Source organism: Engystomops pustulosus, chromosome 4 (genome assembly GCF_040894005.1).
Source record: "Engystomops pustulosus chromosome 4, aEngPut4.maternal, whole genome shotgun sequence".
NCBI lineage: Eukaryota > Metazoa > Chordata > Amphibia > Anura > Leptodactylidae > Engystomops > Engystomops pustulosus.
The window spans coordinates 52,964,371-52,988,317 of NC_092414.1; the positions used below are offsets into that span (position 1 = coordinate 52,964,371).

Below are 23,947 nucleotides of genomic sequence, written 5' to 3' on the forward strand. Positions count from 1 at the left end.
GAATTTCCCTAGGGTTGATTTGAATTTTATTTTTTCTTTACTGGCTTGTCACTGCCGCAGCAGCTTTGCCGGTGGGGATCGAAGGGTTAACACCTGTGATTATTGCTAGCACAGGAGTGTGGAATAACATGAGTCTCCCCATGGTTACCAAGTCCCTGGAGGGTCTCTCAGCTTCCTATCAAGACTTTGCAGATGTCTTTTCGAATAAGCAAGCAGAGACTTTGCCACCGCACCGTCCCTACGACTGCCCTATTGATGTGCTGTCAGGTACGTCTTCTCCTCATGGTCAAGGGTACCCACTTTCTGTGCCCGAAACTGCATCAAGGAGAACCTGCAGAGTTTCTTCTTTGTGTCCAAAATGGATGGGTCACTCCTTCTATGTCTTATAAGTCACCGCTATCCCTTGCCCTTGATCACAGAGCTGTTTGACTGTCTAGGTGGAGCAAAGGTCACACGGCCAGATACAGAGAAGCCTTTTCACCTGGAAGTGGATGCATTCTCAGTAGGTGCAGGAGCAGTGCTCACCCAGAAAGGGCCAATAGGCTGAACTCTTACTTATGATTTCTTTTCAAAGACTATGGAGGAATTCCTCCATAGGAGATCGGGAACTATTGGCAATAAAACTTGCCTTAGAAGAGTGGAGCTATCTTGTGGAGAGAGCTCCTTTTTACGGTCTGCATGTTCACAGATCACAAGAACCTCCTCTATCTCCAGACTGTATATCGACTCAATCCGCGACAAGCCTTATCTATTTCTGTCCAGCTGAGAAGAACATCAAGGCTGATGCCCTCTCTGGTGCTGCGGATGTCATTGGGATAGAACTGGCTTCTCGGCATGTCATCCCTCCTGAGGGACTGGTTCTGCCCGCTCCAGTGGACCTTCGGCAGCTACATCCTGGCAAGACCTATGCCTGACCTGCTCTTAGGAAGAAAATTCTGACTTGGGGACTTTGCACACGTGTGGCTGGGCACCCTGAGGTGCAGCGCTCTGTCGCCCTCATTTCCCGATTCTATTGGTGGCCAGATCTGGCCAAGTATGTACGGGACTTTGTAAGTTCCTACGCTTCCTGTGCTTGGAATAAGCCGTCATGTCTCAAGCCTGGAGGTCTTCTTCTGCCATTGCCGATGCTTGTGGTCTCACATGGCTATGGACTTCATCACGGACCTTCCGCCTTCCTAAGGCAGTACCATCATCTGGGTGGTAACTGACCCATTTTGTTCCTCTGCCAGGTGTGCCGTCTGCTCCATGCCTTGCCAGTCATTTCTTCCAGCACATCCTATGCCTCCATGGACTTCCTCAGCACATCATTTATGAACAGGGGGTTGAGTTTGTTTCTAAATTCTGGCGTTCCCTCTGTAACCAGCTTCAAGTGAAATTGTGCTTTTATTCTGCCTATCACCCACTGTCGAATGGGCACATAGAGAGAATTAACCAGACTCTGGGCTGCTATCTTAACCACTTTGTTTCTGCCCGGAATGATGACTGGACCACTCTGTTGCAGTGGGCAGAGTTTTCTTAAAACTCTCTGGATTCAGCAAATGCCGGCTCTGCTCCATTGTATTCTGCTCAAGTCTGTCATCCTGAACCGCTTCTCCCAGCAAGTACCTCCTCCTGCTCCTGAGGCTGACTCCACCGACATCTTCGAGGTGAAAGAGATTCTAGATAAGAAGACGGTGAGAGGTAAGAGTTTCTTCTTGGTTGACTGGAAGGTGTTCGGGGAGATCTTGGGAGCGCGGGGAGAATATCCTGGACAATGATCTCCTGCATTCCCAATCCAATAGACTTCAGAATAGTGCAGGAAACTACAGGTTTCCTGAAATAGGGAGATGACAACTCCCCCTAGGAAGAAATATTATAAAGTTTTACATATCTACATATTGGTCTGTACCATAAAACTAAGCTACACAATTTTTGAAAGCTTCAAGTAGGAATAGACAAATCTTAATCTAACATCCGTATAAAACAGCAATTTTGGATTGAATGCATCAGTGATTTAATTCTGAACCCTTTAACAGAAGATAAGTAAATCAGCACGGTAGCCTGACTTAATCTCATTGATTCTGACATTTTAATCAATTTTGTTCTTTCAAATTAAGCAGAATTACGAGAAGGGGAAATGTCCCTGTAAAGAAGTTGTTTAACAGGATGCCAAGCAGAAGAAATATTTTTACGGATGTATATAAGAGAACTTTGTAACAGTGGGGTTTCCCTTTAAATCCATCATTGAAAATATTCCTTCTATATAAGATTGTATAAATCTTGATTTAGAATATAAGCAATTAATTGAATCCATAATGATAACCCAGGGACACTTACTCAGAGATCCCTTCTTATATTTGCTATCTGTAACCTCCTTCTTTCTAGAAGAAATTTTCAAAATTATGCTAATGAGCCTTACAGCATTAAATCTCCATTCTGCAGATTCACAGGTTGTTAGACTGTCTACCCCAATCCGCCCCTCCCTCCACCCACTCTTGCTCGACACTTCCCTCTCCCTTTGTCTGATATAATCTCACTACAGCACTGGACGTTTCGGCACACACTGAGAGTGGGATTGTAAGAGACTGTGAATCAGCAACAGGGAGGGGCTCTGGTAACCTTTCAGGCTCATTAGCATACTTTTAGAAGGAAGGAAGCCATGGATAACAAATATAAGAAGTTTACCTCAGTCACAGTGACTGGATCTATGAGTAAGTGTCCCTGGTTTATCATTATGGATTGCAATTAATTTCTTATATTCTAAATCAAGATTTATACAATCTTATATAGAAGGAATATTTTGTAAAACATAAGAATATACTGTATATATAATATATTTCATGTAAAGTTCTAAAACAAAACCTGCAGAACTATGGGGACTTAATATACAATCAGAAACCTGGAAATTGTGCTAAGAGCCGTATAAGGCAGACCAGTAAGACACTTCTATCAGTATAATAATCATGTCTGAATTACACTGCTTTACATAAGAGCCTGTAAGTCTATTTCTAAGTCTAATAACTCATCATACATCTGCTACCAAGATAGACTGCCTGACCTTACATGAACTGCTGTAAAGGGAATGTATCACCTAGATATTTTTTAATACTAATTGAAAACAGATTGTAAAACATATTCCTTTTACAACCAGTTTTATAATTGCAGAAAATCAATAACAAATGCAGCAGTCTATTCACTGCGGAAATCTGTCACTTATAGGTTTTCTCGCCGACGCAAAGCAGGTTGGACTTTCCCGCGGCGTTGTCCACGGTGGCACCCAAGGCGAGGAACAGAACCGTAAGGCAAACTCATGGTCATGGTATAGGCAGGAGATCAAGACAGGCAGCACAGGATCAACATCAGGAACAAAGCAGGAGGATCAGGGCAGGCGGAACAGGATCGGAGTCAAATGCACAACCGGGGTCACAACAGGAATTCGGAAACACAGCAAAACGCATAGGACAGCTTTCTCAAAGGCTCTAGGCACTAAGTTTTGGCAGGGAGTGCTGGGAGAAGCTGGCTTTTAAAAATTTTCCTTTTAACAATTTCCAGGTGCGCTGGCTCTTCTTCTGAAGCCGTTGCGCCCTAGCAGACAAGGACGTACGTGGACGGCCACTGGATGGGAGTCAGGAATGGGGACAGGTAAGTGACTGCAGCGGGGGGCAGGGGCACATGGAGGATCACAGATGAGCCTGAGACGAGGGGATCAGGAGCACCCGTGAAACTCCCTCTGTAATTTTCTGAATTGAAAAAAAATGAGCCAATTCCTAGGACAAGCAAGGGTGATTAAACGATGGGTCACATGGTTTTACCCTCCCACAATGTTAAAACTATCTGTGACCCTAAGCCCCACCTATCTTGCCATTCATCTGCTTCCCCAAGTTTTATTCTGCCAGAGGAGAGTCATGACTCTTGTGCAGAAGTCCCTGAAGGTCATGGCTATTCTACAGCAGTCCCAGGGAGTCATGGCTCTTGCGCAGCAGTCCCTGAGAGTATGACTCTTGCGCAGCAGTCCCTGAGAGTATGACTCTTGTGCAGCAGTCCCTAAGTGCCGTGGCTCTTGTGCAGCAGTCCCTGAAAGTCACAACTTTTGTGCAGTAGTCCCCAGCAGATTTGATGGGCATAGGTGAAGTCATAGTTCCCCTCACATCACTTGCCAGCATATTCAAAAGAGGTTGTAGTTTTCTTGGCTTCAATTGCAGATGGCAGCTGAAAGTTGTGAAAATTGGTAAATGGTAAGGGTTAGATATGGGGTCACCAGGTGTAAGCCATGAACACCAACAGAAATTGATGGGTTTCCAAACATTTTTTTTACATGATACAAACATCCCCTACAAAACATGGAGTAAACCTGTAGTCCAGAGATGGCAGACTGTGAATGATGGAGGAGCAAGTGCTATTGGCTACTGTAAGTGTAAAATCAGGTATTATCTGCCTCCTTCTTTATAATGGAGTTATAACATTCAAGTCCTTTGCCCACAAACACTTTTATAACCCAAGTGCAGAGTCTAGGGTCACACTTAGTTAAACTTAGTTTATTGACCAATAACTTAGTTTATTAGCTAATTTTTTACATTGAATGCTAATCTTTATCATATACCAGTTTGGTCTGTCAGCCAGATGATTAAAGGGACATGTGGAAAGTAGTGGGGCATGAGTTTTCACTTATGAAGCACAGAAAGTTTTATTGCTGATGTGAAAGAGGACTTAAAAGTAATTTGTTTCCAGCTTTCCATATTTCCCAGCTTAAGAGGAAAGAACTAACATTTTGTGACAATGAAAGTGTTAAAACAGCCCTAAAACTGTTCTAAAATATGGCAAAATATAGAAACGAACACCATTGAAAATACATTTAAATCACAAAGGCATTTGTGCTTCATTAGTAAAAGAGTGTTCATTGACGCATGTAAGAAACAGTTTCCAGCTTAAGCGGATATTAATGGCGTCTTCTTTTGTTAAACTTTACCACTTAAAAACCTGTTTATTGTTCTAAACCTTGTGTGCTATAAACCTCCTTTATTAGCAGTACTCTGGCTTGTGATAGTTTAGGACCTTTGGGAAATTTTTATGCAATATTTGTTTCAATTTCTCATTATTCAGGAGAACTATTTACAGAGGAATCTGTTTGCTTTGTCAGAAAAAAAATACTTGGCTTGTTTGCATTGTTAGGAAATGGTTCTCATCCAAAACAGTGCAAAGAATATTAATCGCATCAGTCATGTCAGGCGCATGCAAGACCCGAGCTGTGAATGTTAGATCGGAGGTCAGACTGGGACTGCGGATGGGGCACCAAAATGTGGCTTTATAAGATCTGTCTGACATCATTTTATAATTTCTCAATAGATACAGAAATGTTGCTGTTCATCCATGACAGTGCTATAACAAGAATTAGACCTATAACCAGATTCTACCCCATTAACCCCTTAAGAACCAAAGCTCATTTTCAACTCGAGGGTCAAGCCCAATGTTTTTCAAATCTTCCATATATGTCCCTATATGTGGTAATAGCTTTAGAACGCTTTAACTTACCCAAGTTATTTTGAGAATGTTTTATCATAACATGTTGTGCTTCACATTACTAGGAAATTTTCATTCATACTGCATTTGTTCATGAAAAAATGTAAAAATTTGGTTAAATTTGGCAAAAAAATCAGCACATTGTAAAGAATGAGGAAAATCCCCATATACTGCCATAATGTAGTATGGCAATATATGGTAGGATCTATCAGACAACCTAGGGTTAAAGTACTCTAGGGAGTCTGAGAAATAGTAAAAATTAAAAAAAAGTTTAAAAAAATTATAATAAAAAACCCTAAAAATCCAAATCACCCCCTTTACATTTTGAATAATTTTAAAAATTCTATAAAAAGTGATCAAAAGGTTTTATAGCCATAAAAATGGTAGCAGTGAAAACGTCATCAAAAGTTGCACAAAATAACACCTATAGCTCTGTACAATGAAGTAAGAAAAAGTTATTAGCAAAATAAAAAAAAAAGTTTTTGTACAGGAGGTTTTAATTTTTGTAAATGTATGAAAACATTATAAAACCTATACAAATTTGGTATCCCCGTGATCGCACATCATCTGAAAGAATAAAGTAAAGTATGTCATTTGGGGAGCTCAGTGAAAGTTTTAAAATCCAAGCCCACAAGAAAACGCTGCAAATGCATTTTTTTCACCATTTTCACTGTATTTGGAGATTTTTTCCTGCTTCAGTACATGGCATGGCATATTCAATAGCATCACCATGAAGTGCAATTAGTTAAGCAGAAAACAAGTCATCACAGAGCTCTCTATGTGTAAAAATACAAAAGTTATAGATTTTTTATGGTGGGGAGTGAAAAATGGAAATGAAAAAACAAAAAAGGACCAGGTCATTAAGGGGTTAACCTACCACAAACATTCACAAAATTAACATTAAAAAAGAGACATAAAAAGTATATTTTAGTGCAACAATATGTGATTTCCTGAAAATGAGCGAGAATTTAACAATATCACACCCAAGACCAATATTAGATATCACTTTTTTGCTCCTCCTTGTGGTCGCAAAACTCAATACCCTGAGATCTATTACTAGATGTAAAATACCTTATACAACTTTTATTATAGAGTTGTAATTAATCACTTCCCACAAGATTCGGAAACTCTCATTTATCTTTAATTGAAGTTTAATATGTTAATCTTAGACACAATGATCAAGTATAAAATTTTCATCTCTTGGTCACTTTTGCAAATGATCACACACTCATTTTATCACTTTTATATAAAATATAAAATGGATTATCATCCTATGGATTGGTCATTATTGCAGATGCTGCCCAATTTTATGAGAGCTTTTATCGAAAGATCCCTACTTCCTGTTCCATAGTTCCTAGTTTCTTTGGCAGAGCTGTATTGGGTTTGTCAACACTGAGCAGTATTTATGACCTCTTTCACACCTGATTATGTGACCGCAGACCTGTCCTGCTTCCACCCCAGAATTTTCAAATATTTCACGGTAGAGCGAAAAGCATGAGATCTGCATGAATCTAATAAAGAAGGTATATGTCAACCAGACAAGTCAGAAAACTGTCTGTGTCTGTGTGTAGCCCCAGCAGCTGAACAAAGGAACAGGAGCTTTTCACAATGCTGGAACTATACAGTCTCTTTTCAACTTTCAAACTATGGTATATTAACATTATATTAAGTGGTGTAAAGGAAACCTGTCATGAGCATTAAGGCCCCCAAACGACCACCAACTTGTTATCCAGATCATAGTAAACAGTGAATTGTATATTGTGAGAGATTTAATATTATGCTCAAAATGATAGTTGAATTCTGCAAGAGTCATAGGGATGAAGATGATTCCCCCAAAGATGTCTCCTTATGACTTGACTGATGGCTCAAGGCCAAGTTATATGATCACAAATCACCTTCTTGGAGGCATAATTCATACCAGGAAGAGACATCCCAGCATAATTTTTCTCTGCTCCTGTGACTCCTTGAACAGGACCTTTGTACACAACATCCAAGGTTCTTCTTCTGCATAGTGATAGATCTCACAGTGTATAAAATGAAATTAGTTTTCTTGATAAGAGATCCAGGGGATTTGTATGTTACTTTCGAAAATCCTGTGAAGTCTAGGGTGGTTTATGAGTTGAAGTGGATTTCCAGGCTCAAAATATTGGAATTCTGTTCTAAAGCTACAACATTGCTGTCAGATTAGTGGGGTTACATGAGCCCCACACTTGTTATACACAGAGAAAAGAACAGGAAGCAGAAAGATTTGTTTCCTGTATAATGGCTGAACTGAGTAACCACATGTTAGCTCTAAGCTAATGATGGGAAGATAATCTTCTATAAGCTTCTTTGATAACTACACTGAGAAAAGTCCTGTTCTGTTCTCTCTTCTTCAGCTGCTGAGATCAGCTGATAAAGGAGGTTACTCTCACCAATGTGATATTGATGACCTATTCTTATGTATAGATCATGAATAATTTTTGCCCATATAATTTTGTTAACACAAACTCATAGTAGTTGTAATGTCAGGATATGGACAAGAACAGTGAGCCCTAATTCTGAGCAACAAGATAGGAAGAACAAAATTGAATACACAGGAGAATAGTTGAGAATGTAAGACAATATTGAAAAACCAGAAGTACAAATGAATAGCAACAAATGCAGATGGTGCAAACCGGGTTTATATCAGTGTATGCTTTATGGGATTCAGAGCCTTCTCAGCTCGAGAGTACAAACTGCAGTTACACAGATGTAACAGCAGTCTTTAATATGATCATTGATCTGTGAGTGAACTTCACACCCTGTTAACACATGTGCTAAAAACAATGGGCATCTGATCAGTTGTTAGAGACCCAGGAAATGCATACATTCATATGTAAGTATCTCTTTTCTGCTAAATTCTGTCCTGCTATCAAGATGGATAGAAGCTTACAGAAGTGTAAGTCAGGTCTTAGAGGAATGAAAATACAGAATACAGAAAAAACAGATGCTATCATGTGTTTCACAATTACCATTTCTTTCCAATGGCATTTTCTGTTCTGAAGCTACTTGTCAGTAATCTTCCTCAGCAGCAGTGAAGTAGGCAGAGACCAAACTCTTTCCCTCTTTGCCCTAAAGCTGAGCTCATAAGTTGCCCTCAATTCCCATGGTACTTTCTCTTGAAGTAACTTTAGTGAGAAGTAACTCAGAAATACCTGAATTAACTCAACAAATCTAGTGAGATTCCTTTAAATCAACTGAACACCTCATAGTGTGTACATACAGACTATATAATATTTAGATTGGCAGCGTTCATCACATGGGGGAGAATGTACCATATATAATAAGTAGAAGAAACCTGCAATCAAATAGTAGAACAAAGGTGCCCTTCTACCTCACTATTCTGGGTAGGATACTTCTGTATCCACAGATCTGCACTGACACAGCTCTTCTACAGACAGAGTGCCTCAAATGATCTCCTCCTCCCTCCAGTGTAAGCAGGAAGAAGTAGACCCTCCTCTTCAGCAGTTATAGTCCTATATTTGCTTGTGAAGCACAGACAGAGGAGAGAAGAAGCACAGCCAGGGGGGACAGCCACTGCAGGAATAGGCTAAACTGAGAAGGATAACAAAGAAATTGCTGGTAATGAAAGTAATAGGCAAAGTTATTTACAAAAATGATATATCAATAGAAATGGTTTATGTCCCAACTCCTTAAATTGTCAACTAACTCAAAAGGACATTAAAATTCATCAGTTTTATTGGGGTATATTTTAAAAATGAGTGGAGCTGCCTACAAACATATTGTTATATAAGGCCACATAAACAAGACAAACATACAATTATTGTAGTGTATCCTCCAACACGTTAGACATAACTGTATGCAAGATGGTAGAGCTGCATTGTGCAGTTATGCAGCACCTAGCCCACTCGCCAGTGTCATACTGAGTGTCGGAGACGATAAATCTACAATACAAGTGGTGCTGGACCCGTGTGCTCGGCACTTGGCTCAGTTCACATGTGAGGGTCTGCACCTATTATGACCATACGTCAATTCAAGCCTGACGCGTTTCCCCGCTATGTATATTGAGGTAGCGGTTCATCAGAGGACTATTATGATGGTGATCCCCTATCCTGCATCTGTCTCAACTAGCCTTCAGCATTGATATCAGCTCACTAGCTAACTTGAAGTACAGTGGGATCGGTCACGCTAGTATGGTGACATACGCCGGCGTTTGTTTGGCCGCGCGTGATGCCGGCGTCCCGGGCTATTTAAAGATTAAGCACCGCCCACCAGGAGGAGGAGGAGGGGCGGTCCCAGGGTGCTTGACGTCACCGGACACTCCCCACACCAATCGATGGGATCCTCCGCACGTCACAGCTCCAGGGCCCAATCAGGGGCCGTAGAGTTCGACCGTGGTGGTACCCACACCGATCACAGAGAGCATGACAATCAATGCATTCCTACAGGTAAAGTATCCTACCACCTCCTCATAAATTCGCTGCATCGCGATAGCGTTTCTTGGGGTACTTGATCGCGGTTCCTAATGAACCCTCAACATATAATACATTTGTGGGTTGGATGAGCCGGAGGTGTAAACACATTGAGGGGAAGCTTACAGAGATAAACAGAGTCACATAGTCACATCAGATGTCAGAATATTATTTACAAAGTTTAAATCCTGTCGAGAGTTAAGTAAACAAGGTGTTTATTTACAAATTGTTTATGAAGTGTTTATTTACAGTGTTTTGAAGTCCTTTAAATACAAGGAGTAAACAGGAACCCCCACATGACTCAATGACAAAAGTTGGTGGTATAGTATCCAGATCTACTTGGTCACCACTTGCCATCAAACAAACAGGATGAATAGATATTTGGGGACTATGTCTAAATGAAACAGGCATAGGCAATATGTTCATTTAGCCCATCCGGTTGAACTGTCCCCAGATCGAAGATCCATCTCGATTCCCGTTGGGATAACTTCCTTTCAAAGTCTCCCCCTCTGGGTGAGGGTTCCACCACCTCAATAATCTGAAACCGCAAGATTTTATGGTTTCCCTCATGATATTCCCAGATATGTCTCGAGACAGACGTGTCCCTCTTATTCTTGACATCGTTAATGTGCTCCCTGAATCGCCTTCTCGCTTCGCGGGTTGTTTGCCCAACATACAGGATCTGGCACAGACACGTGAGTAGATACACCACTCCTTTCGTTGTACAGTTGGAAAAATGTTTCATATAGAAAGTCCTCCCTGTTATAGTACTCTGAAACGTGTTACCGGTGCGGATATACTGACATGACTTGCATCCACTGCACCGAAACGTCCCTTTGGGCTTAACAGGGAGCCAGGTGCTTTGTCCTGAAAGGGGTTTCAAGTGGCTCTGAACCACGCTATCCCCTATATTCTGACCCCTTCTATATGTGATAGAAGGGAACGTGTCGATGGTGTCAGTAATATCCTTGTCCATCCTCAGGATGTTCCAATTGTTGCGTAGAATCCTTTTCACTTCATCATGGCATCCATCATATGTCCCTATGATCCTCGTTTTCTGTTGTCCAACATCAGATCTTTTCTTGGGGACCAGTAGTTCGTGTCTCCTCTGATTCAGGGCATAATGATGGGCTTGTCTCAGGACATCAGATGGATAGCCCTTATCCAGGAAACGTTTCTGGAGGTCCCTTGAGGCTTCGAGGTACTGGTTCATAGCAGAGCAGTTCCTACGAACCCTCAAATATTGGCCTTTTGGGATTCCTCTCTTGAGGGGTGTCGGATGCCAGCTCTGCCACCTCAAAAGGCTATTAGAAGCTGTAGGCTTCCTAAATAGTCGGGTCTCCAGATTCCCAGAGTCTTTAAGTAGAATCTTGATGTCCAGGAATGCTATCTCTTTGGGGTTAATTTCGTATGTAAAAAACAGACCCAGATCGTTTACATTCAAATGGGCCACAAACTCAACAAAGAGATCCACCGGTCCATTCCATAGAATAAGGACATCATCAATGAACCTCAGCCATAGAATTACGGCCGAGGTCCACTTGTCCATTTCCTCCTGGAAGACAACTTCTCTCTCCCACCAGCCCAGGTAGAGGTTTGCAAATGTGGGAGCACACGGGCTCCCCATTGCAACCCCCCTGAGCTGGTGGAAGAATCTCCCCTCAAAGAGGAAATAATTCCTCGTCAATACAAAGTCGAGAAGTTTCATGACGAATTCATTATGGGCCTTAAAATGTAATCCTCTGGTTTTAAGAAAGTCATGTACAGCATTACATCCCTTATGGTGGGGAATGGAACTATAGAGGGCTTCCACGTCCAGACTGGCCAAAAATGATCCAGGTGGAAGCGTGAGATCCTCGATTTTCCTGAGAACATCCATGGTATCCCTCACATAAGAAGGAAGGGATACTACAAACGGACGCAGCACTGTGTCAAGGTACATACTAGCATTTTGTGTCAGGCTATTAATGCCTGAGACAATGGGCCTCCCTTTTAGGGGAAAGGTCCCCTTATGTACCTTGGGGAGGGAGTAGAAGGTGGCCGTGCTGGATTTTTGTGAACACATGAAATCAAACTCATTCTTCGATATGAGCCTTTCTCTCAGTGCCTGATTAAGGATCGATATGAGTTCCTGTCTAAACACATCTGTCGGATTGACTGACAGTTTTCTATAGCATTGTTGGTCACTCAAGATCTTCATACACATGTCCACATATTGATCTCTATCCAGCACGACCACATTCCCCCCTTTATCTGATGGCTTAATCACAATTGCCGACTCATTTTTGAGCTGAGTGAGCGCCTCTTGTTCGTCCCTCGTGAGATTGTATCAAGAAGTAGACCCTCCTCTTCAGCAGTTATAGTCCTATATTTGCTTGTGAAGCACAGACAGAGGAGAGAAGAAGCACAGCCAGGGGGGACAGCCACTGCAGGAATAGGCTAAACTGAGAAGGATAACAAAGAAATTGCTGGTAATGAAAGTAATAGGCAAAGTTATCCTTTATCCCAAGAGCTATTGATTTGTGAAATAAAATTATCAAAGATGTGCTTTAATGGTTGGCAAAAACATTTCCGATGGTCCTAGTAATTTTGTACAGAATAACCATTTTCTTTAGGGGTAACATCTAATACATGACATAGAGTACATATGAGTTAATAATCGACACTTATGAGAGTGTTTTAGGAGTTAACACCTATTCCTTGCTATAACTGGATTCAGCTTAAGTAATGTTATTTAACCAAATTCTGAAGTGAAAAACTCCCAGCAAAATAATTTATACAGGTGAAAAGCAAAAATGTCACAGATGTAAAATGCAACCATTGTAATTTCTCCGCTAAACTTTGCATTTGTCTTGTAAAACATTTACAATCTTTCAAGTACCACACAATTCTATTATGGTTCATTGTTTCTACTCTCAGAGACAATGTTCAGGATTACTTAGCATTCTGGGCTTGCTGTATCCTCCTGGGTCTTACTATGTATCGCCATTCCTGATGTACAGAGCCAATCCACATGGACAAGATATCTATTGTGAACAGGTGCTGACCCACAATCGCTTTTCAATGGATGGCGACCATGTAGGAGAACGCTATTCCAGACGTGGAGTATATTGAACAAACACCTTTTATGTGGATGGAATAAAATGTTGCTGAACTTGGGTTTATTTAAGATGCATATAAACTACCATGTTTTCGGTTTGCTTCCCGCTGCATCTGAATACAAATGAGATATCCTAAAGGGATGATAACTTCTTCATATAATACTTCTATTTTAGCATATACTCCCTTCGAGAGTCATTAAAAATATACATAAGACAATATATTAAAAATGCAGATTGTAGAAACAGAATTTATATACTTCACAGTGCAGGAAAGAAGTAAATAAACTGGAAATAGCAATAGGAAATGAAGAACTTAAATAGAGCAAACAGGACCTTAGAATTAGTAGATGCAAAAAAAAGGCTCAACCAAGTACTTAACAATTTTATCACATAGGTACAGATCGACCATTCTGTTTTATGACACAATCCTGTCCTTCTTGGCACCAAAAATATTTTAAATGCCTTGCACCACACGGATTTCATAAAGTTTTTAGACAGTTAATAACTAGTATGGAAAATAAGGCATGGTAATGGTTAAAAAGTGGAATGCACCAAATATTTGGCAAATCCACCAGAATTTGAGGGTAAACTAACAAAACTAATAGGAAGCACAAAGTTATACTAGACAGTTTTACACTAAGACAGATTTACATTTTTGCATCAGACACTATAATCTGATAAAGTATAAGACTGTCTGCCTTCTAACTTATAGACACTTTTGTTAAATCTTACCCATAAAATGCAATTCAACATAAATACCATAGCATGGCATAAAAACAATATTGCTCAAATCTTACCTGGCAAATACCCATAATAACATTATAGTAAACATAAGAGACATCAGCAATGGGTTACAAATCTACCATTTGCTTTTATGCATTTTGAAGCAAATATACCTTAAGAATACTGTAGCTACACTGATGCAGAAACATATCTTATTTAATCCCTGAACTGAGTGGTTTTGCTGAAAAAACAATTATAAAATAATGATAATGATTCTCTGCCACTCCTGTGTCTGCTTCCAGCACCTCTCCTCTTACCCTTATTATGCACTGCTTCAGAGAATGCTGTTTTCACTGCATTGTCCCTGACAGGCAGAAGTAATCCATCCCTGCACCATAACCCAGCTGCTGTGTATTAGTCATCCAGATCAGGCTGATTAGTCCTGTCTGGACAGTTCAGGCAGCTCTGTGTAATGTGTACACCCAGCTTTCCTAAAATCCTGAACTTTATAATAGTTTTTTGAGCAAAACCACTCAGATTAGGGATTAAACAAGATATGTTTCTGCATCAGTGTAGCTACAGTATTATCAAGGTATGTTTGGTTCCGAATGCATAAAAACAAATGGTAGATTCCTTTAAATAATGCATGTATATACATAACAGATTGCATTTGCATATGTATTAAACCCTTAACACACCTTGATGCACTGGTAATATTGGGATGTGCATAGCTAGTGCACCAAGAACTACCAATATATCATGGTGATTTCACAGGCTTCTTTGAAGGGGCGTGGCTGCATCTATCAGGTGGACCCACAAACATGACTGTGCACCTAAAGAGCTTTCCTACTTTTACCCATCACAAATCCTCCTTCGTCCATGCCAGCTTACGGTGCACTGAATTTCTTCAAGGAATAGTAACAGCTGTTGGAGGTAGTAAATGTGCCCCATGATGTTTATAAAATCAGGAAAAAGGAAGTGGAGAGATGACTCTTTATAGTGGCTGAATACAATGTAATAGAAACGCATAATGGGACAGATTTATAAAAAGTGAGCTAGACTAGACAGTCTTATTCTGCACCAGATTTATAAAAAAGTGTCTAATGCTGGATGATAAATCTGGTGCTGTATAAGACTGTCTAGTAATACTCTACACCACTGCCCGCTTACTTTACGCCAGAAAATTAGGACATGATTGTGTCTGGTTAGCAGTATTTCTGGCGCACAGTCCTTTTTGGTGCGAGCCATGCCCCTTTTGTCAAGCAAGTTGTAGGAGAGCAATGGGGTGCAGACAGTTTTTAGTGAAAACTAAGACAGAATTCTGTTGACAGATTAATAAATCTCCCCCAATGTTTTAAAAAATACTTCTTGGATTAAAATGTTCCCTTCACACCTTGATCATTAACCTGAGGGGTCCATCTGGTGGTTTTCACCGTTGTGGTCAAGAGCTTTGCAAATGAGCTGTAGCACCAGCAAAATCTGCCTTCTAAAAGCCAAATAGGGCTATTTCCCTTCTGAGTGCTGCCAAGTGGCCCTACATAAGTTTATGTCCACGTTTGGGGTATGTTTGGATTTAACGCCTTGTGGGCTAATGTAATGCTTTATTTAAAAAAAATGTTTCCCACAACCATGGGCCAATGTTAAGAAATCCTTTTTAAACACCTGTGAGTTTATAATGGTCCCCATCTCCCTTAAAAATGATCGACACCTGCCTTAGGGAAATAGGTGCATCACACCACAAGGGAGAAGATGACATGACATAGAAATGCTACAGTAACTGGATAGAGCACTGTTCTTGTGTGAGGTGATCAAACAGATATGAAGAGAAACAGTCTATTCCCATTATGTCCCCTTAGTTTGATGAATCAGATTGATCTGTCTGTCATCAGATTCAATACATGTTAATTAATCATCCCTCGGATTGACATACCATCTACTTTACATTCCTTGTGCATTTTTTCCCTGCGGTCTAATCTATTCATTTATTCAGAAATCTCTCTCTTGATGGCTATATGCTTGTTCACCAATGTTCAGAAGGGACAGCTGTCTCGGACACTTATCATAACTGTGTCAATTGGTATACAACTGGTGCCTAAGACCAGGACAATTTAGGAATTGATGATATAAGGATTAGTCAATAATTTCAATCTTATATTTGATATTCAGAATTACAGAAACAAATAAGAACCAGGCCCTGCAGTAAGAGTTCTGGTAGTACTCTCAATTACTTGCCTTTTATTACTTTTTGGTCTCTCAGTACTTAAATAAGAATGAAGAAATAACATTATTTGTTCAGAATCTATAATAGCCATCTGTAGAATATCACGGTGATGATGCAGTCTATAAATGGGCATTTCTGAGGGTTAAAAAAAAATCTCTATTCCTCCCTGCAGTCATGACTGCAATTTGAGAACCTGGCCTTAGAGTGTCTAGTAGAGATAAGCGGTTCACGTTCAGGGATCGGGTGTATCATGTGTTTTATTGACGGCCTGGCAGCCAATCTTCAAATCTTCAAATTGATTCCCTTGACCAAATAGCCATGGCACATTGGGCAGCGGTGTCCCCCTGGCCAATTAGAGCCATGGCTTGTTGGCCAGGGGCATCAATTTGACAGATTGGCTGCTTGGCCACCAATCAGGCAATATATCAAGTTTGTGCAGGACGCACCCAAACGGAAAGTTCAGATCCGCTTATCTCAAAGAAATCAATCATATTATTGGCTAAAGAGTACAATATATGTCCTTTTCTTTGTTATACAATTAATTTACAGTTATTTTAATATCTCAATATTGTGCAGCAACCACCTGTGGCTCTAAGGAGTATTTTTATGCAAGTCATCTGCTCAATGCACCAGGGGCCACATCAGCTGTTCTGCCCATCGTCTTCTTTCTATGCCTTCATTGACTGTATAAAACAGCACTGCTGGCCAATGTAGAGAGAAGATGGCTGCAGTAGTAGTCGTGGACACTCATCAAACAGAAACTCATGTGCAAAAATAGAAAAATGTAATATTTTTAAAATTATATAATTGGGAAGCGATGTCTAGAAAGCTAATAATGTGTACTATTTTTTAATGGTGGAGTGATTTGGGAGCAGGTAGACTGTATATAATTCTAAGAGCTCTATAGAGATATAATCTAACTTTCCAGCACCGGTGGATTTTATGCAGCTAGTGATTATTCAGCTGACACTACTGTATAATGTGAGTTTTTTATAAATAAGACAAAATGTTTGGAATGAACTTCACCTGAGCTGAGAACACGCTGTACACACCGGCAAGAAGCTCTTGATTCACTTCTAGTGTCACAAGATATTTAACTAAAGGAGAAACTCTGACAGGACAAACCGTGACAAACAGTACAATGTATTCCTGGTAGAAGCAGAACTGTACACACCGGGGAATTTGTTTTCATCTCTCATCTGCCTCACTACAATGAGCACCCATGTATGGGAACCAAGCCAAGCTACAAGCCAACGTAATTACCATAATCCATTCAGTAGTGGAGCAATTAAATATCCCATTGTTACAATTTTCACCATATTAACTGTTGCCCATGACGGAAATAAGAAAACTCACTCTGACTCCTCTTACGTTTCATTCTATTAAAGTTGACAACACAAGTTATATATATTCATTCACCTTGGATGCGTTCTGGGCCTTCATGTCCAAGTCGTTGCCTATAACTTTTTGATTATTTTTTTCAACATAGTCCTGTGAGAGCTTATTTTATTCAGGAAGAATTTTATATTTAATTACTTCGCTTTTATATCCAATTTTATTAAAGTTTTTTTCAGAGTTAAAAAAAATTGTTAATCATCAATTTTCTGTTTAGTTATTAACACAATCACAAAATGGAGATGTGAACATGATACCTTTGTTCTATTGGTCAGCATGATTACACTTTTACCAAATTAATATTGTTGTTATCTCGTTTTTCTTTTTACTACTTTTGCACATTAAAAAATAATGTTGTTGTTTTTAAACACCTACAACATCTTCATTTTTCTTTGATTCAGAACCAGCTTCATTTTATGAGGACTGAGTTTCAGAGTTTATTTTTTGGGGAGTTCCTATGTATTTAAATTACATTTGATTTCTTTTGTTTTGTATGTGGTGGAACATCAAAAAGCAGCCTTTTCAGCTTTTTTCTAAAAAATCAATTATTGTTTAATTTGTAACATTAACACTTATCTCTAGGTTTTTTGTACCATGATTATCTAGGGCTACATGTCTTTTAACATGGTGCCTTGTCTCATAGTGATGTGTAACTGTATCTGTCTGCCTATAGGTAATTTATAACATGTCTGCCTGTTTAAGGTGATGTATAACTTGATTGCATGTCTTTAGGTATTTTATAACATGACTAGATGTCTGTATCAAGGTGATGCCTGACTGTAGTTAATTCTATAACTGCCTCACAAGAAGAAATAAGAGAAAAGTTTAGGGCATATTTTGAGATGTTATATACCTCTGAGTTGAAGGCAGATATAAGTGATCTAAAGACAGTTCTTTCTGCTATTAACATTCCCAATATCTCTATAGAGGAGGCAGACAATTGTGACCAAACCCTAAATTTAGAAGGGCTAAGAGATGCTTTAAAAAGCCTCCCAAGGGGAAAAGCAGTGGGTACAGATGGTATTCCTCCAGAGGTTATATCATCCTTCTCTGAACTTTTAAAGATGTACAATTATTCATATGCAAAAGACTGCAACTAGACTGCAAATAGTTATTCGGTCAGTTGTTCATAATGATCAGTCGGGATTCAAGCCAGGGAGACCGGTTAGGCATAATATCAGGCTCAGGGTAATAGAATGGTGGTCTCACTCGATGTGGTTAAAGTCTTTGACCACGTTGAGCGGGACTACATTTGGTTAGTGTTGGAAAAGATGGGGTTTAGGCAACAAATCATTGGGTGGATAAGGCTGCTTTATAGTGGCCCAATGGCAAGATTAAGTGTGAATGGCACAGCCTCTGCTGCATGACAGCTGCAAAGGGGAACCTGCCAAGGGTGCCTGCTGTCACCCTTGCCCTTTGCGGTAGTTCTAGAGCCTTGGCTTGCAATATAAGAACATGTGAGCAGCTAAGGGGGATTACACGTGGTCCAGTGGAAGATTGATTGTTGCTGTATGCTGACGTCTTGTTAATTTTCTTGGATCAATATGATGATGTGATAACTACAGTTATTAACTTGATTGAATCCAATGGTTATCTGTCAGGTATTAAAATTAATTGGCAAAAGTCATCATGTCTCTTTTTTGACACCGCAGTGAGTAGTACTGAAGTCTCTGGACAACTCTTGGTGGTAGATAGTATTAAATATCTGGGCATTGTGATTAGTAGAACGTTGGAAGACTATATTACTTTAAATGCCAATCCACTGCTCCAAAAAGTTAGACAAAAATTGGCTGTTTGGGCCAAAATGCACATCCCAATGGCCTCCAGACTGGTCCTTTTCAAAATGGTTACATTACCCAAAGTCCTTTTAGTTTTACAGAATTGTCCAATAATAATTCCCATTTTCCCAATGATGCAATTGATATGGGAGCAGTTGAAATTAATTGTGGGTTGTAAGGGTTTTTTTTTTTTGATGAGACACCTTTATGGGGGTTTAATAGATGGACTCTAGGTCCCTTAGAGAATTCACATGTATGGAGAAATAAAGGGATATTATATATTCACCAGGTTTTAAAAGGAATTAAAATTATTTGAAGAGTTGAGTTCAGAATACAGTCTGAGTGCAAAGAATTGGCTTTACTATGTGCAACTCCGGTATGCCTTCAATGTGGTCCTTGGGGGGGAAGATTTTAAGAAGGAGGAACATATTGGGGCAGAGTTATCAAGCTGTCTGATATATACACGGTATATATAAACTGCCTTTTTTTATGTTATAAATAAAGTTAATTCAGACACTGTAAGCGCCCATGTTCCACATTCCTATTCTTTCCTTTGACCATTTTAGTACACTGTAATGTCTTATATTATTTGCATACCCCATGGTTTGATGGCAATATATAACTAGAGATTTATTATTATAATTAACTGTAAAAACAAATAGAAAAGACAGAAAAAATAAAGGATCTACTTCTCTACAGACAAAGACAGCAATGATGATTACTGATGTTTATAGTATTTATATGTATTTGATCTTCTCCTCAACAAACTATTATCCAAGCAGTAGATACAGTACCTGGGCAGTCCTTTGAATACCAGGGATGAAATGATATGATGTTTGCAAGAGTAATAGCAACAGTGTCGGAATTTCTTGGGCCCACCAGATAAAATTATCCGGGCGGCCCACTATTCATCAACCCTAAAAATTAGCCCTAGTAGCCTTCGAATTTGGATGTCTCCTGCCAGACCTCTATGGTGCAGGATCCGCTGGTGGGCCAGTCCGACACTGAGTGGCAATCACGAATACTTTACGGAGAACTAAAATGGACCATACCATTACTTTCTAAAAAGAGAGTGACGCCCCTTACCTGTTCTGTACCATGCTCATAGTCATCCAGTCTGAAGGATAGACATTCTTTCCAATAAGATCTTTAAACATGATAAAAGTCTCCATTAAAAAATCCTAGAAGATGGAGTGAGGAAAATGATCATTTATATGGTCAATTATAAGGTCCAATTCCTCATAAAATCTTCACAGACACAAGTATAATAAATTATTATTAAATAGTGACTTAGCTTTTTACTCCTTTAATCTTTAAAACTTAAATCTCATTTTGCTAATATATAAACATTATTGATTCATAGAATGCATATTTTTAATAATACTTCAGGCACAATAATATAGATATCTTTAATTCCAAACAACGTATGAGGCCTGACATACATGGGAAATGATAGTTCAGTGTATAATGAAAAATGAAACCTATCTATTTTCTCTCCAGATTTCTCTACAGAACAATTGTGCTTCTAGTTTTAGCATTCTATAAGCAAATGCACTGTATTTTTTCTCTTGTGGTTTTATTATCACCATAATAATGTTGTATAAAACTTACCACTAAGTCTGAACTTGACTGAAAAGTTCCAATGTAGTGAGTATAATGCTGGTCATCCATTTGTTGTAGAATTGCTGTCATACATGCCACAAAATGGCTCTAAAAACATTGAAAAATGATATGATATTAGTAAAATATTTTTATGTGCTAAACCAACTAATAACAATAAAAAGAATCCATAGATTGTCAAGGAAATATTTTTTTAAAAAATTAAAACATCTAAAAACTCGTCGAAAACTCGAAAATACAAGCATTTATACTTAAAAGGAAATTCCTAAATAATTATAAAACTTGTTGAACTCTAACTGTCTGGAAACCCTTATAAAGTTATTTCTGAGGGTTGTCTGACAAATTTTGAGAAAAACCCCCAGAAACTTGTGTATAGCACTCTCAGGGACACCTGTCTCTATCTGTATTTCAGGATCCTACTAGCTTTGGCCCCTAATCTTGGAGGGGTAGGCAGATGGCTCCCCAGAGTTCTTCCATTAAAGCTTCCATAGACTGGGAAAAGCTTGAGTACCTGTCAAAATTCCTGTATAGTGGGTACAGAGCAGAATAGCAGGTACCGTCACTAGGGACCTTGGAGTACTAGACAAAGGTTCTGAAGTATTACTTTGGGAGGCTTTCTGTTTACCCCCACAAGGTCCCCACCAATGGCAAGCAGTTCTACTTTTTGGTCTTTTCCTGACTTGGAAATATAACATTTTCTGTTTTTTGTGGAATGAATCTAAGAAGATTGAGATTTGCCAAAATTTTAATAAATTTACAATGAGTGCTTCATAGAAGAGACATAATGGGGCACATTACTTACCCGGTCCCTCGGAGTTTCCGAAAGTGCATTGTCGTTCAGGATTGCACTGTGCTGCAATTCTCTTAGATTGTGTGCCCGATTTCCTGCATCTGTCGCTTCCCTGCTCAAGTCCGCCGGAGTTCACCATCTTCCTCCTGGTGCATGTAAGCGCTTGGCTTGCGACACAATTTTGAACTTAAATTCTACGGTTTGTCCGAATCTGTTGGATCGTCCGATGGGCCACCCCCCAATTTCTGTCACATGAAAGACGGCGCGACTGTGCCAAAATCTGATTACGTGCGCCAAAAACCCCCTTTTAAATCCCTGTCCCAGTACCACAAAATGGAAATCGTTGGGATGTCCGATGAAAGTGCGGTCTGCGGGGCCCTTAGTAAATGAGCTCCACTATTTTAAAATTTCACCTTTTTAATAAATGTACCTCAAGCATCAAGTTTACACTACAAAGTGAATTTGGCATTATGATCCATGACTAAGGATGTGTTCACGTCCTAAACACGTTGGAAATCAACAATGTTTATTAATAACCAATGAAATAAACACAACTTTGATTGAATCTTATGTCTGGACCTAAATTAGTTGGATCGGGGTGTGCTGTTACTGGAAAAGTAGAAATGACTGTGATTTCTCATAGCAAGTGATGAGACTGTGTAATGGCCCGCTGTACAAACCTTATACACTTTGAATATCCCTAAATGTAAGTCTGACCCCTGAAACCACTCTAAATGGTTTCTAAATGAATTTCCTTTAATAATATTAGTACGGCCTCTACTGACCATAAGTGGTATTACAGCTGCATAGCATATGCCTGGAAGGAAAGTGTTCATCTTTTGACCAATGATGTGTCATGTTTGATCTATGTCAATCCAATCTTGTCACAAGGTCCATGGTTGAACCCTCTCTGAACTCTCCACCCACCAGGTAAAGTTTATATAAAACTCCCTGTGGCTGGGAAGTTCCAGAGAGCAGTGTGGAGATCCAGTGATTAGAAGAGTGTCCATGAATGCTATACAGCCACATGGGCTTCAGAGCTCCTGCAGCTCTGATCCCTATCATAACCTGCATAGGATTGTTGCCAAAGCAGCTTCTAACTTCTCTAGCAGACAACTATAAACTGGGCTGTGAGCATCATTCGCCAGACAGTGCGATTGCTGTATTCAAGTTCTGGAATAAAGGAACTATGAGTTCATGTTCATCATCTTGTCTACATGTGATCCCTGGCTGTTTTATAACGTTGACATTTACCATCTAACCGGGGATCCCTTATATGCTCATACACAGAGAGTGCTCCACGGAAAACTACTTCCACTTTACCGTGACTTTTCTCTCTTCTTGTAATCCACCTCCTGGATCTGCCCGACATGGACCAGGCCTGTTCCACCTGAACCAAGCGACCGTGCACAAGTCAGTACTAGGCCATGATTAAGCCAGCCACTCAGGTATCAGGGGAATCCAGCTGCCCCCAAGCTATTAGCACAGGCTCCCCCATGTTGCCGATTTATGGCATAACATTGTTTTAGGTAAGAGACGGAGCATCAGTTTTGGAATGTTGAAGGATTAAACAGGTGAGTATAGTTCTCTCTAACGTTCACACAACCCCTTTTAAAATGAATTTGTTATTGTATGGAACATACAAGCAGCTGATATATATGTTTTGATGTCCCATAGAAAGTAACATTTTTCTGTGTTCCTATTACTGTCCAAAGCTTACGTTTAAGGTGATGCAAAAATACTAATAACACCTAGACCCTTGTATATAAGAGATCCAAAGGATCCTGTCTCACATAAGAAAACACCAGTATTATAAGTGGAGTATCTTAGATAGGGGGGCATGTTACCCATGATGGGTTGTGGCTCTGGAGTGTTGCTTTTATTTACTATTAAATAATCAATCTTGAATACAGACAGAGATTATTTAGTAATGACTGGATTAGAGGAGACAGTTTAAAATATTAATATTTCCAGGCACAAATTGTTCCCATAGATTGCATTTTGGCAGCCAGTAAAGATGGACTAAGCACCACAGGGTATTGTGATTAATGAAAGAAGTAATTCGCAAGACTCTCAAAAACTTATCAGCATTGCAGTTCTCTAAAGAATAGTTATTGTCAAAGCAATAACATGAATAATGTTGACAGAGACCAAAAATATTAGTAAATTTTGAAGGGTAGAAAAGGATTATGAGATTACATTAAGGATTACTGACAAATTGAGCGTGCTGCTCTTGACAATTGTTAGAATAGAGCGTAAACCAGGAGTAGGTGCAGGTACATAATTATTCTTCATGAAAACATGTTCATAGAGGCTTTCAGATGACAAAACAATGAACACTGGTGTATTGCGAGTATTATGAAATAAAA

The 23,947-nt window shown here is 39.5% G+C and overlaps 1 protein-coding gene across 2 annotated transcripts in view; it reads right to left on the minus strand.

Moving 5' to 3' along the window:
• The window catches only part of DOCK2 (dedicator of cytokinesis 2), a 471,688-nt gene that overhangs the window by 106,902 nt on the left and 340,839 nt on the right, over nucleotides 1–23,947 (minus strand). For both annotated transcript variants that reach the window (XM_072145916.1, XM_072145917.1), the window contains exons 28-29: nucleotides 20,780–20,878; nucleotides 20,255–20,349 (exon numbers count right to left, since the gene is read on the minus strand). In XM_072145916.1, the coding sequence (XP_072002017.1) occupies nucleotides 20,255–20,349; nucleotides 20,780–20,878 (194 nt within the window). The remainder of the gene's footprint in view (nucleotides 1–20,254; nucleotides 20,350–20,779; nucleotides 20,879–23,947) is intronic.